General features: G+C 43.9%; 1 protein-coding gene across 1 annotated transcript; it reads left to right on the top strand.

The window, feature by feature from the left end:
- Positions 1 to 417: 417 nt before the first annotated feature.
- On the top strand, positions 418 to 4,771 carry ID4 (inhibitor of DNA binding 4). Its single transcript, XM_060244149.1, has 3 exons — positions 418 to 1,121; positions 2,704 to 2,762; positions 3,837 to 4,771. Exons 1-2 carry the CDS (start codon positions 702 to 704, stop codon positions 2,746 to 2,748), a joined length of 465 nt encoding a protein of 154 aa, XP_060100132.1. The 5' UTR covers positions 418 to 701; the 3' UTR covers positions 2,749 to 2,762; positions 3,837 to 4,771.
- The last annotated feature ends 10,395 nt before the right edge of the window (positions 4,772 to 15,166 follow it).

Here is a 15,166-nt window from a genome sequence, read left to right as displayed (position 1 = left end):
GGGGAGAAGAAGCTACCAGCCACAGGCGAGCGAGAGTGCATTCCATTCGCATTCCCGCAGTTCTTCATCGGGAACTTCTTTCTCTCCCTCCTTCCTTCCTTCCTTCCCTCCCCAGCTTGCTTTCCTCCCAGACCCTACACGGCGCTTGACAGAATGGAAGCCGCGCGCTATTGGCTCGAGGGACGTTCCGTGGAGGAAACCGCCTCTTCTGATTGGCTAAAGCGCGGCTCTCTTCGCTCGTGCTTCACTTTTTTTTTTACGCACATCACTCCTCCCTTACTCTTGTGTCTCGTCCACCCCCCCTCCTCCTCCCGATGGTTTTTTTCCCCGGGCCCGGGCAGCGCGCGCCCCGCCCAGCCTGTACCCCGTGCTATATATATACACGGGGCGGCGATGCGAACTGGGCTGAGCAAAGGCGGTGGGGATCGGAGTCGGAGGTGGGGCAGGCAGAGTGAGCCGTGGTGTGGGGAGGGGGGTCAGGATTTGTTTTTTTTCTCCCCGAGGGGCTCGAGTGCAGATTTTCTCCTCTCCTTCCTCCCCGCTTCTTGCCCCTTTTGCAAAGCCCGGAGATCCGTGTGCACGCCGAGCGCGGGCTTGGGTTTGAGAGCGCCGCTGCCTCGCCTCTTTGCCGGCTCGCACTGCGGGTGGGAGCTGTTGAGCGCCGGCGCTGCCCCGGGGCTGTCCCTGCCTGCCTTTGCGCCATGAAAGCGGTGAGTCCCGTCCGACACCCGAGCAGGAAGGCTCTGTCTGGAGGCTGCTGTTGCGGCGGCGGAGGCGACGGAGGCGGTGGCGGCGGCGAGCTGGCTCTGCGTTGCCTGGCCGAGCACGGCTGCTACAAGGGCAGCGACGAGCCGGCGGCGGCTCTGTGCCTCCAGTGCGACATGAATGACTGTTACAGCCGCCTCAGGAAGCTGGTGCCCACCATCCCGCCCAACAAGCGGGTCAGCAAAGTGGAGATCCTGCAGCACGTCATCGACTACATCCTCGACCTGCAGCTGGCCCTCGAGACGCACCCGGCTTTGCTCCGGCAACAGCAGCAGCCGCAGCAGCAACAACCACCGCCCCCGCTGCACCCGGCCGGACCTCCCCGGACCCCGCTCACGGCGCTCAACGCGGACCCGGTAAGAGGGGGAGGCTGGGCTGGGCTGGGCGGCGGGAGGAGCGTCCCCCGCTTCGCGCTCGCCCCTTCCGGAGAAGGGGGCCCCGGCCGGAGGGGCAGGGCGCCCTGCCTCCGACGCCTTGCCCGCCGCAGGACGGGGCTCCCGGAGGGGCCCCCAGATGCCCCGCGCTTGCGATCCAGCAACCGGTTAAGCCGAAGTGCGTCACTCACGGAGAGGCGCCAGGCCCGGTGATTTGGAGGGACCGGGGAGGGGGGGAGGCGGGATCGTTCCCCCTTAGCTCTGCGATCCTCAAAACGGAGCGTTTGGACGTGCTGTCAGCCGTCCTTTCTTCCTTTCATGGTAGCATCCCGTCCCTTCAAGCCCTCGTCCCCCCGGGGAGCCGTCTGTTTCAGAGTCTGAGCTTCTTCCGGGACAGCGTTTTGACCATTGTCAGGGCACCCGGCGAGAAAGCTGAAGGCGTGCAGGAAGGCTCTTGGATCTGACCTGGGTATCAATGAAATCCCTCAGACCCAAGCCATATGAGTTAACTGGCTAGTGGATTGCAAGGCCGATGTTCTAACACAGATATAAAATAGCACAGGTAATTAGGTTGCCTTCGTCTGCATGTGGGTGTGATATAGTGACATACCTACACACACAATATAAAACACAGTAACGTGTGCACTATCATATGCATGTACGTTTACACAGACTATACACCGCCTGGCATTGTCGTTCAAGTGCTATTCATACTGTGTGCACATACAGCATGCATGTATTGTTAATAACAGGCGCACAAGGAGTCCTGTTGTACAGCTTTTGCATGTGCACAGTGTAGCACACTTATTTACCAGTTTTGCATCGCCAACTACATTGTACTGAAGCCATTTCCACAAGGGAAGACAAACTGGCTTCCATGCCAGTAACAAGCCCAGATCCAGATGTGCCTGCCTCTGGTTGCACATCTGCATTGGTGTTCAGCCCTGGCCCCCACAGACCAAGCAAGATAAATCTGTTGGAGCGACTGGAAAGAGAAGAGACACCACTTGTTATTGTGTTGGGTCAGGGCCACTGTGTTTTAGGGAAAGACAGGGGAAAGACTTTAAAACCCTCCAGAAGGGGGTATAAAATAAACGACCTAAGGGCATATGGGAATATCCTCATTTTTTTCCTCCATAATCCACCACCCTACTGATAAAATCTGCTCAGATGTGTCACGCCAGGGTCTCAGGGAAGACTCCCACAGCTTGCTGGGATTTCTGAATTCCAACATGAGTGCCTTGTGTGGCACCAGGAAGGACTGGCATCATCAGGTGCAGTCGGGGGTTCCCTGTGGCTCTGGAACGAAAGGCTGTCACACTTGGCCGCTTGCAACCTGTTGATAATGGCTTGTCCCGGAGGAGATCCATGGGGAATGGTGCTCTGGGGGCCGGCAGCTCCTTGCTGCTCCCCGAGTCCCTGTGCGAGGTTGCCTTGGTTTTCCTCTGTTCAAGGGCTCGGTGTTTTGGAGAAGCTGCAGCCGGCCAGCCAGGGAAGGTTGTTTGTTACGAGGCTCATTATTTGCAGTAATGCTAATGTCACTCCTGTTCTGTTGTCCGTGCAGGCTGCTGCTGTTAATAAGCAAGGGGACAGCATTCTGTGCCGCTGAGCTGCACTTTCAAGGTGAGTATCGCCTTTGGTAGGGCTGGGAACATGGTTGTCTTTAGCATCTCTAGCTGTGCCCTTTGCCCTGGACCATTGCGAGCCTAGACGGCAAGCCTCCCAAGTACACTTTGCCTGGAAAGAGTCCCATCAAACAGCGTGAGATTTACTTCAACGTAAATTCAGTTAGACTCTGGTTGCTGTCTTTCTTGCAAAACAGTTAGCCTTGGGGTACCCGCTGCCAGGAATTCTTGAGTATGCTTGAGGATTTTGCAGGCATGTACAGTATTTAGAATTAAGATGCTAAACTGCAATCCGCTAATAGATTCTACCAGAGCACTTCAGTTTAAAATGATGTCATCCCATTTTGAGTCTTCTAAGTGTAACATTTTGGTGACTCAGACTGATATCTTGCTTTTAATCACATTTTCTGTGTAATCTTCACCTTAACTTCCATGAGGCAAGGCAATGCGTATAAATTTATCATGTGAGTGCATATGCAGAGGCCAGGATAAATCAAGCCTGCCAGTCTCTTTCAGTGGGCGTGCAAGAGAGATACAATGCACACACACAAAAAGGCTAAATATTCAAGCTTTAACAGGTTCACAGATCAGGCTGGGTCCTTTGCATGTTCCTTAGGAGTTCCTTCCCTTTCTACAAAAAGCAATGAATGACACATTGTTATGGAAATACTGCTGGGGGCCTTAAATGGATTCCTCTTTGGCTGTGTTCCTTTGCTCTACATATTTGGGAGTAAATCTCATTGAACTTGGTGGGATTTACTTCTGTGTAAATGTGCACCAGATTAGGGAGTTTAATTTCCCTGCCCTGGTGCCTGATGTGTAGTAACAGAGGTGGATGGGACGCTAGAAAAGCACTTTGAAAAACTTCTTTCTCTTCCACTCGCTGGAAAGCTCTCTGGCTGGCCTCGCAGCTGTGTCTTCCCCAGCCTGGCCTAGCCTGAGAGCTGCGGTTGTTGTTTGACCTGGTTTGTTTTGGGTTGTTGATCAAGCATGTCTTCTGTTTTGTTGGTGGCGCCAGCCAGTCTGGAGCGGCCTGGTTCACACCCCCCCTCTATTCATTCCTCTTCCACAGGTGTGCAGCAGGCAGATCCTGAGCCAGAGAAGCAGAAAGAAAGACACATTAGAAAGGGAGGAGGTGGGAGAGAAAGAAATATCAGCCACTGGGCAAAAGGGAAAAAAAAAAATCGTTCAACTTCTCCAGAATTCTTTCCATGCTTCTTTTAGTGAGTGAGAGAGAATTTTTTTCACGACTTTGCACGTTCATAACATTTGACACACGCATCTCTTTGGTTTGTTTGTTTGAAATCAGATGTGAATTGTATACTTGTCTTGGAGGGAGGGGATTGAAATCTTCAGCATAAGTATGGCTCTTCTGTTGGACGGAAGACCAAGGGCAAATTTGGGAGTTTTAGAAGTTCTAATGGGCTGAACAGCTGAAATCTGAAGCTTTACTAATCTACCAGAGGCACTGTAGATAACTTTTTTGGGTTTTGACATCTATTGTTTAAAATAGATGGTTTTATTGTTTCCTTTGGGGACTTTTCTGCTCCCTGCAGGAATGTTACATATTGTATAGAATACAAAAAAGAAAAAAAGAAAAATGAGTGACATTTCATACTATGTATATAGAGAGGTTCTATACGTGTAAGTGAGAAAAAAAGTATATGCTTTAATAGACTACTGTAATTATAAAATATTTTAATTAAATATTTTTTTGTAAATATTATAAAGCGGTGTATGGGTTTTTTTTAAATCCATGGGAATACTTCCCTAGGAAAACTGTTTCTGGCTTAAGTGCGGAACTGCTGATATGAAAAGATATACTGGATGTTGAGGGATGTCTTGGTTCCTTTTCTGCTCTTCCTTTCCCCTTAGAGTTGGAAGCTACAGCTGTAGCCAGGGTCAGTCCTGCATGAATGCATGAAATGTCTAACTGCAAATAAAATTTGTTCTGAGTCCATACAGATGTGCTTTCGTTAATCTGAATTAAAAGATGTTTGTATCATACGGTTTTGAAATGACGTTTTTGTCTTTTAGGCGCAAAGGGTTTCTATTACGTTATATGCAGAACTGCATTGAGATGTAAGAACTTTGGGGTTTCGTTGGCTCGTTTGTTTTTCTCTGAAATTACTACTTTTTCCAAAATGGGTACAGTGCTGAGGTACAACAAGCATTTCTACAATCTCTTGTTACCTGAATAAAAACCATGGAGCATTTTTTTAAAACACCCCCCAAGGGTGATGCTACACCAGACTTTTAGCTCTGTGGCATATTACTCTAGGGGAGAAGAGAGGGGAAAAAAATGTAAGAACCATTATCTGCTTGTAACCAAAGGGTCAAAACTATTAACATGTACAGTTGCTGTTTCTTTCATCCAAAGAATATTGATGCTGAAACTTGGAATAGGGTGGGACAACAGGGAAGATTTCAGTCTAACTGCGGGTGTAAATTTCAAAGAACTTACATAGACCAAAAAATAAAAATCAGATAACTGTATCAAGATTATTTTTCTAATATACAACAGCATTCATTTCATTACAGCTCTGTTACAGCTGAAAATCCTGTTCTAGTCTCTGTTGTGTGTAATTTCTACATGTAAACATTAAACTAGATTGACGTGCCTTTCTGCTGTGATTTGTTTCTTTCTTTCCTTCTCTGGTACTTATCAAACTGTGTACATCCGCTTCCCTTTTCTTTTTTTTTTCCGTGGCACCGAATGGTTAATCTTACAGCAACAATTCATATAGTCATGCCTTCCCCCCCCCTTTTTTTTCTTTCTGTCCCAAGCTCTGAGAAAGTTACACATTTTGTGTGATTATCAGTAGTTCGCACACCAGCGAGATGGGATTTTCGCAAAGAGGGCGAATTAAGTAGGATTTAATTGGGCTCTTTGTAAATAGTTAGCCAACTGTGTGTGTGTATGTAGCATGGTCTGCTTGATTTTAGGAGGGAGGGGGAGTTGGGAGGATTTGTTTCAGATTATAGAAAGTGTCAAAAGTACTCTAGCCCAGAGGACCTTTTTTATTAAGTTAAATATTTATGAGGAAATGAACTCACTAAAGTCATTTAGCTATTGAGTAGTGTGTTAAAATGTCAATAAGATGGCTGCTTTCCTCCATCAAAGGAATTAAGTATTGAGACTGTGTTAGCCAAAACATTATCTGACATGTATAGATATGGGGGCTTTGTGTACTGGAAATCTCCTGAATGACTGGCATTGATACCTGAGCTGAAATATCTGTTACCTTAGCCTGATGCTGTTTGAATGGGTTTAATGAACAAAATAAGTCTCCCCGCCCCCTATCCGCTTTTATAAAACAGCGGTTCTTGGGAATGAAGGAAATCTGAACGAATGATGATTTATTCAGTGAGAGGCGTAAAAGGCTACTTAGAGAAATACTGTTAATGCAATTTCATCTGCTGCTGCCCTTAAAAGGAAAAAAAAAATATTCCAAGCAAGCAGTTCCCTTTTTTTCTGCCGAAGATTCTGCAGTATATGTAGGCTTGGGTTTGGTTTAAGGTTAAAGGATGGCATTGGCATCCTTATGAATGCGTTACGAATCCTTATGAATGCGTTATGATTGGGCTGAAAAGGTATTTTGGCAGCAAAGTGATGATTCATGGTGATCTTGTGTTTTACTATGAATTTCCTGCACCTCTTGACTCCCATTCTAAGGGCAAGAGGAACATGGTTGTCCTGTGATGTACAGGAGCACATTAAGTAGAATGTTAATCGTTTTTGTATGTATTTTGCCTTATGTCTTCAAGATTGTTTCCAGTACATTCCTGCTTGGTGCAGAAAGCCTCTTAGGGCGATTTCACAAGTGATAATACCAAGTGTTGCAGGTGTATGCAGTCTAGTGAACCAAAGGAGGTAATCTTTCATTAGGACACCATCCGTGGCACTGTACCCCAGTGCTCGATTTATGTATCAAGGGAATGGTGCAAAAAGAGATCCAAGCAGCCTTTCTGAAAGTGACCTTGCTCTGTCCAACTTCAGAAACTGTTTTCCCATCTCATTAGCTTCAATTAAAAAGACAGTGTCTGAAGCTATCTTCGTGCTGACATGTTCTGAAGGCCACCTTCTGTGCCACTCAGCTTGATGGTTATCACTGCCTTGCAGAGTGACATTGAAAACCGGAGAAGTTTGGCTGGGCTGTTAAAGCAGTGTTCGGTTAGCCAATGAAATCCAGGGCTCTTGTGACATTGTCATCAGGCAGCAAATGACCACGTGTGGAAAGACCCAACTTAGAAACTAGCCTTTAGAGTGAAGGCTGGCAATTTGATTATTGGAATGCTTTCATTTCCGTTTTGTAGTATTCGCTTAGTAGGTCATTGCACATAATTTATCTGATGCACATTTTCAGCTTATAAAATAACTCTTGGATAATTGCTTTATTAATTTGGAGTACCAAACTCTTTTTAACTGACATGCCATGTAATGCCTAAAGGGTGTGATAACAGTTTACCAGGATGTTAGCACATAGTTAAAGATGAAAGGTTTAGAATGCATGTACTAGTTATTGTCCTGAGTTTCCTTTATGCTGTAATGTAATGCAGTTGGTAAGAAAACAATCAGAATTTGCTTATGCATTATAAGGAGGACTTAATTTCCAAAAGTGTAGACCAAAGCAGACTTAATATCCTTCTAAACCCATTGGCTTCTGTAGACTTGGAAGGAGGGTAACTCGGTTTAGAATTGTACTGTGAATCTAGTTATTTCTATTGGGTTGTTTTTAACACTTAACTCCCTCCCCTTTCTAAAATTAGACCTAACCTAAATGGATTTACTTAAAGGTAAATTCCATTAATTTAGATTCAGCTTGCAGCAAAGTAAGTGACCTTAGAACTGAGCATTAGTACCTGTCTGAGGATGAGGCTAGGGCGAATTGCACATGTTTGATATAAAGAGTTAGTGATGACATTTCAGTGTCCAACATATCACCAGGATCTGTTTTTGGGGGGTGGGAATTTTTCCAGTTTTAAAAATGAATTAATGAAGTGTTACCAAATCTTCATGACCATTAATGACTGTCTAGTGAGAAAGGGCAGGCAGCTTATGATACTTGGATTCCATGTCTAAATCTCCTTTAAACAAACAAACATGTATAGACAATATCCATGCGAGACAATCCTTTCCTGGCGTTGTTTTCCCAGCAGGGGGAAGTATTGTGCAGTCCCTCTTGCCCTAACATTTAGGTTCTCTACTTCATTATTCCTGACCACTCTTAAATGGCAACATTCTTAGAAGGGAGGAGGCTGGTACGCACACACTCACCCAGTGTTTGCTGAAACATTGTGCACTGATTCCTAAATAATGATGCCACATCAGCAAGGTTTCTGGGGGCAGAATCTGTCTATCTATTACTCTGAGACTCAGATCTATTTATCATTCAATCTATTTATCACACTGAGACTCATTTGGAGCAGCAGGTGTCTAGATAAAATTCTAGAGCAGTGCCTTGCAAAGTCATCTCCCACACATTGACCCTTCCATACGTGTGTGAAATGTTTGAAGAAGAGTTGAAAAAGACCTGTCTTAGAATTTCACAGCAGGGAAACACAAACCACATGAGCTATGGGGATGGAAGCTTTTAGTTACTTTTGTGTCAAGTTCAGTGGGGCTTACTCTCAAGGAATTGTACATAGGATCGCAGTGTTTAGTTTAATATTGGAAACCAACTGATCATCAAACAGATCTTCCTTTGCATTTTATTCTAGGCAAGGAAAAGGACTCTGAATGAAGAAGGATATTTACTTATTTGATTCCTTTGTACCCCATCTTTCTCCCCAGTGGGACTCCAAAACAGCGTATATCTTTCCTCCATTTTATCTTCTCAAGAACCCTGTGAGGTAGGTTAGGCAGAGAAGAGAGTATGACCGACCCAAGGTTTCCCAGCAAGCTTACATGGTACAAGTGAGGGTTCAAATCTGGGTCGCCCAGATAACGAGTCAGACACTGTTAACCACTACGCTGCACTGATTCTCTCTGGATACTGGACAGTATGAACAGGCTTTCCTGTTTGCTGTTGTTTTGTTCACAGAATGCCAGTGACTAACTGTTCTGTCACTGTCACCACATTTCCCTAATAAAAAGTAAAAGCAAGATTCTGGTTGCATCCTATGTGAATCACCAAAAATGGTACAGGTCTTTTTGTGCCAAAAAATAGGGTCATACTCCCAGAATTCTACTGGTCTGACTCATGCTTGAGAGGAGACTGTTGGCAGTTTCTTTCTTATGTTTTACTTTTCGTCCACTGTGGAACTCCAGTCATTCTCTGTAGGGCAGCTGGTTTCCTAGCCAAGCACCGACCAAACCCGGTCCAAGGTGGCTGTATCGTGTTCCTTCAGACAGTTTCCTGGGCCCAAATCAGTATTGGATATACCCTCAATATTAGATATATTGGTGGGCACTGTAGACCATTAATGAAAACTTACAGAATGTTTTGAATTCCAAGGATATTGTGCCAGTATAAAATTATTTTGCTGGTTCCATTAGTGTGTATTAATATTTCCTGTCCAAAATCATGCAATGTGATGTTATATTCTGTATTGTAAGTCCCATTACACAAATTATTTCCAAGTTCTCTGTTTGCAGACTTAGTAGTACAAAAACTGATCAGAATGTTCACATTGGTTAGATTTATTCGTAAAGTGATATTCCAAATCAGTGCATTGAATATTGTCTTGTTATTTAGACTGAACATGCCACACGGTTCCAAGTATAAAATGCTTCCATAATATTTTTTCATACATGGAAAGAAGCACTCAGAGCTTTTTTTGAGTAGGAACACACAGGAATGTAGTTCCGGCAGGCTTGGCATCAGGGGTGTGTGGCCTAATATGCAAATGAGTTCCTGCTGGGCCTTTTCTACAAAAAAAGCCCTGGAAGCACCACAATATGCAAGAAACCCCGATGTGAAATAGTGATTTGTTTCTGAGCATCATGAAGGCACCACTTGAGATGACTGACATTGCATTTGCTGAAAAAAATATTTTTTTAAAAAAAATCTTGCTTTTGTCATCTTAGATGGTAGGTGCCTGTTCCGAAACATCATTCAGTGGACATCTCTTTAATGAAGTTGGAATTTTCCAGACACCCATGTAATCTGAACTAACAGTGAGCCTTTACATGGACAGTTGAGTTGACGGTGAACTCCAAATACCACAACAATTCCTGCTTTTGAACAGTGTACAGGACAAATGAATGTGCATAAAAATCAGTGGTGGACACAAGTGACACCATGTATTCAGCGGTTCTGTCCATCTTACTTATTTGAACATTTCATCCAAAGTTGATAGTTTCACATAGAAGACTAATTAAAACAGAGTAAAGGAGTTATGGCTGTCAGAATTGCTATTATCCACAGAAAGGATCCTAAGTCTATTGGATGAAAATAGCAGAATTCTTTGGGTGAAATCCTTTGGGAAGTTTTCACTAATGGAAGAGGGGCAATTTTCACCAATTCATCTTTCTCACTGCAGACCTGAGAGAGACCCTTCCCCGTTACGCTGTTGGCAGCCCTCTGTGCCCTGGGAGCAGCATTCAGGGATCGTTTTTGGGTAGGGGGAGGAAGTCCTGTTCCGCTGATGGATCTCCTTTTCATCTGGCAATTTTCTGCAGCAACCAAATCTTTCTGTCTTAGCTGGGTTAGCCGTTATGCTATGTGTGCAATGGAACAAACTTCCATTATGGTTTAATTAACTCTCGGTTTGGACATTTCCAATTCCCTGCATCATTCCTCCATTAAATGGTGCAGTAACAGGCCATGTCCCTACTCAGTCTTATAAGGCTCTCTGGTCTGCGATACCCTTCATATGTGTTTCCTTCTCAAAGTATCTGTTCCTCATCTAAGAGCTTGGAAGAGTTCCACTTGCTCTTCCCCCAGGAAAAAATCCTCCTGTCTCGTTAGTAATTCTTTTGCAAAGCCAAGATTGGCTGGAAAGCAAGTTGGGTGTCGTTCAGCATGGAATATCTGTCACAATGTAGGACAATTAGCAGCATGTCCTTTTATAGCTAGTGGTGATGGTGGAGGTGCTGTCAAGTCACAGCTGACTTATGGTGACCCCGTAGGGTTTTCGAGGCAGGAAACATTCAGAGGTACTTTGCCATATGCCTGCCTCTGTGTAGCAACCCTGGACTTCCTTGGAGGCCTCCCATTGAAATATTAACCAGGGCTGACCCTGCTTAGCTTCTGAAATCTGACAAGGTCAGGCTAGTCTGGCTATTCAGGTCAGGGTTTTTGCAGCTAGCAGGGATGTTTAAACATTATACTCTCCAAGTATGAAACCTTATTCAAAACAGTTCACATGAGATTCGTATAGTTTTATATCTGGCCTATGATAGCAGTTCTGCTGTACAATAAAATTCCTTCCAGTGAAAAAGGCACAGAGCCAATGTATCACAAAACAGTTCCAGAATGCCAGAGAGAGAGAGATTCATGCAGCAAAAGCCCTGGATTTGTTCAGAGAGTGAGAGAGCGCTCCCGGAGACTTCATAGTTGTGGCTGGCAATGATGAACGCAGCATTAACTCCTCATGCTGTTTAGCATTCTGTGGGTCACTGACTGCCCCCAAAAGAGAACAAAATGTGCTTTGGCCCCTGAGAAGACCAATTTAGGGAGGCTCCAGATATGAAGAAGAAGAATTGCAGATTTATACCCCGCCCTTTTCTCTGAATTAGAGACTCAGAGCAGCTTACAATTTCCTATATCTTCTCCCCCCCTCCCTCCACCAAACAAACACCCTGTGAGGTAGGTGGGACTGAGAGACCTTTCACAGAAGCTGCCCATTCAAGGACAGCTCTGAGATAGCTATGGCTAACCCAAGGCCATTCCAGCAGGTGCAAGTCGAGGAGTGGGGAATCAAACCTGATTCTCCCAGATAAGAGTCCACACACTTAACCACTACACCAACTGGCCATTCCAGCCGGTGAAGTTAGAAGATATTTTGCATGCCCTGTTTCCTAGGTTCAAAACAGATGAAGACCCTGGAGAACTACGATCAGCAAATAGACAATTCTTGGTAAGATGAAACTACCTGACAAAGTTTAAAACAATTTTGTATATTCACACCTCTTCAGACTGGGGATGGTCTACAAATTCTATTTCAAATAGGAACAAAATGTAAAAGAACAAGCAACCAGAGACAGTTCCATGACCTTTTGTACACATCTGATGCTGTTCTTGGGGCTTGGTATTGGAGGGCATCCAATTGCTTATGAAAGTTTCATGCTACCATGATCTAGTTAGTCTTTAGGAACTTTGACAACTTGCCACTATTCTTACATTTTTATCTGAATTTCTGTATAGTTGCATACATTACAATTCCATGGCACTTCATAGTGGAGAGTCACATAACACAATTTCATATGACAATTGGTGTTATTGAAAGCTGGGAAGAATACTGTTAATTATGAATTTTCAGCCCTGTTCCATGCATATTTATTGACAGGTATGTTCCACTGATATGGTCAACAGCAATTCCCATGTAAACGCATACAGGATTTCAGCCTTCTGAGCACTTCAAAGGGGACGCACTGGAAAACACATTTATTTTGGAACATTGGGAATTGTGGTTTCCTTCCATTTAGTCTAGCTGTTTTTTGGCTGACATTGGTGGATATGTAAGGCCAAGCACAGAACTGATTTTTTTTTTAATGTTCATCTTTTACTGATGAATCTAAAAAATCTGTCAACATTGATGTAATAAAGTAAGAGAGACTGCTCCATCTATTTAGCAACAAAGGACAGTTTGCGCTAAGATACACAGTACCATCCTGACTCAGACTTATGCCCTTCTAATCCCACTGACTTTGAAGGGTGTAGTTCTGCTTGGATGCTACATCATGACATCTGCATAAACTTACTAAGGGACAGTAGACCCTAGCTACTTTCTTCCCACCAATGGTAAATTGATCAGAATTGCTAAACCCTGGTTATTAGGGTCTGGCCCAAAGACGGCCAAATTGGCTCAGGAGCCATATGTGATTCTTTCAAATGCATTGTATGGCTCTTAAAGATCCCACCACTTGGAGAAGGCATTTCTTTCTTTAAATCATTTTGCCAAGCCAGTTGGTGGCTTAGAAAATGCATTTAAAGTTAAAGTTGCTTTCTTTCTATTCCCTTCCTCCCCATCTATTTTCCTTCCTACCTACCTACCTATACCTGACGTTCATGTCTTGCAGCTCTCAAACATTTGATGTTTATTCTTTGTGGCTCTAACATCAAGCAAGTTTGGCAACCCCTGTTCTGGCCCATGCATTCTATAACTATTTTTACACAAATAATCCACAGCAAACTCTGAGCAGCAGATCCCCACTCTGTCTAAGGTTCTGATGATTTCCCTGGGTTTTGCTAGCAAATGAGCCCTGGAAGGCTTGTGCTGGAAGATATCAGACTGCAATTCAGCAAACGAATAGACTCTCACCAGATGAGACCTCAATTGGAGGATGTTGTTTTCATGGATAGAGTGGCTGTCTAACAAACAATGGGGTGGTGCTGCTGGATCCTAATTTTGGGCCCATGTTACTACTCATTTGCAAATTAACATCTTTTTTCCCCTGAAGCATGTTTAACAGAGAACATTATTCCCTGGTAGTTGATAAAAGCAATGCTTAGACAATTTTTACAATGCATCTCATTTACTTGAAGAGTGTAATGGCTCCTTCTGAGCCGTATGTCATGTAAATAAGTATTTCAAACATTTTTAACATGCATATTATGTACTCCATAGATCAATGGATCCTTTGAAGCTCTTACACTCTATCTTGTAAAGTCGCATTTAGACTTTTTAAAAAATGCATTATTTATTCAATAGCCTATCACTTCTTTCAGCGATTCTTCATTTTATCATCTAAATATGTATTTAGTCCATTTAAAGATAAATATCTCTTTATGTAGTCAACAGATTGGAAGAGCTCTTCTGAAAATATTAATCAGGAAAGATGTGCTCAGTTGCACCAAAAGCTGTGTGTGTCATAAACCAATATAGCTTGCTGTGGGATGGTTGTTTTTTTTTCATGTTTGTTTCATTTTCTTGCCACCCACAGCTTGGCTGGTTTAAACTCAGTGTGGCCAGACTGTAAAGATATTACGCTGACACTGGAACATCACTTGGTAAACTTGCTGATGTGTACAAATGAATGGCATTATGGAAAGTTGTAGGATAGCACATTGATAGATCGTTTTATTGTTTTAACTGCTGCAAACTATTTAATACATTTTAATATTCATTAATCTTATTGTTAGCATTTTATGTTGTGAACCGCCCTGAGCCACCTCGGTGGGGAAGGCGGGATATAAATTGAATAAAATGAATGAAATGAAATGAAATTAATTGCATCGGCGGAAGGCTGCCATGAGCAGAGGGTGCAAGGTTTGGGGATGGCTGGGAGAATCCTGGATTCAAGGAGATGGTAAGCATATTCTGTGTAGTCAACGTCGGTTTTGCCCTCCATGGTGTATGCTAAAGCACTTTCCAGAGGCCTGACCTGGATGGCTCAGGCCAATCCAATCTTGTTGGATCTCAGAAGCTAAGCAGGGTGGGCCATAGCTAATATTTGGATGAGACCCAGGCTTCCTTTTTTTAAAAGAAAAATCGCAGCAGGAACTCATTTACATATTAGGCCACACTCCTTGGTGCCAAGCCAGCTGGAATTGCATTCCTGTGTGTTCCTGCTCAAAAAAAAGCCCGGATGAGATACCTCCAAGGAATATCAGGGCCGGGACACAGACAGGCAATGGCAAACCATCTCTGAACATCTCTTGCCTCGAAAACTCCATTGGGTTGCCATAAGGCAGCTGTGACTTGGCAGCACTTTTCACCACCACCACCACTTTCCAGAGGGCCTGTGTAATTTGGTATTCATTTGAAAGAAGCATGATAGTAATAGCACACTCCCCAATCATGGTTCAAGTAGGTTAATAAAAACATTCAAAGCTATCTTTTACTGCTTTCCGGTCCATAAAGCATGGAAAGATAACAGAGAGCTCATTGTCCAGGTTATTTCAGGAATCATACATGGTATGAACTAGGGCCTTCCACTATGTGATGTCCAGAGAGGTTTGTGGCCATTTATCCTTAGAGAACCACACTGCCTTTTCCATCTCAAGTGAAGTCTGATAACAATAAAAAGATGGAGAGAAAATAGTTATTTCCAGTAATTGGTTGGAGGGATCTGCTAGTCATCAGGATATCAGATCAGGGCTTGCCGGGCTTTCTTTGTAGAAGGAACTCTTTTGCATATTAGGCCACACACCCCTGATGTAGCCAATCCTCTAAGAGCTTACAGGGCTTTTAGTACAGGGCCTACTATAAGCTCCGGGAGGATTGGCTACATCAGGGGTGTGTGGCCTAACATGCAAAGGAGTTCCTGCTGCAAAGAAAGCCCCGAGGGCTTGT

This window comes from Heteronotia binoei, chromosome 7, assembly GCF_032191835.1.
Source record: "Heteronotia binoei isolate CCM8104 ecotype False Entrance Well chromosome 7, APGP_CSIRO_Hbin_v1, whole genome shotgun sequence".
In the NCBI taxonomy this organism is placed as follows: domain Eukaryota; kingdom Metazoa; phylum Chordata; class Lepidosauria; order Squamata; family Gekkonidae; genus Heteronotia; species Heteronotia binoei.
The sequence above is the reverse complement of the archived record's forward strand: the minus strand, read 5'-3'. Positions and strand labels throughout refer to the sequence as shown.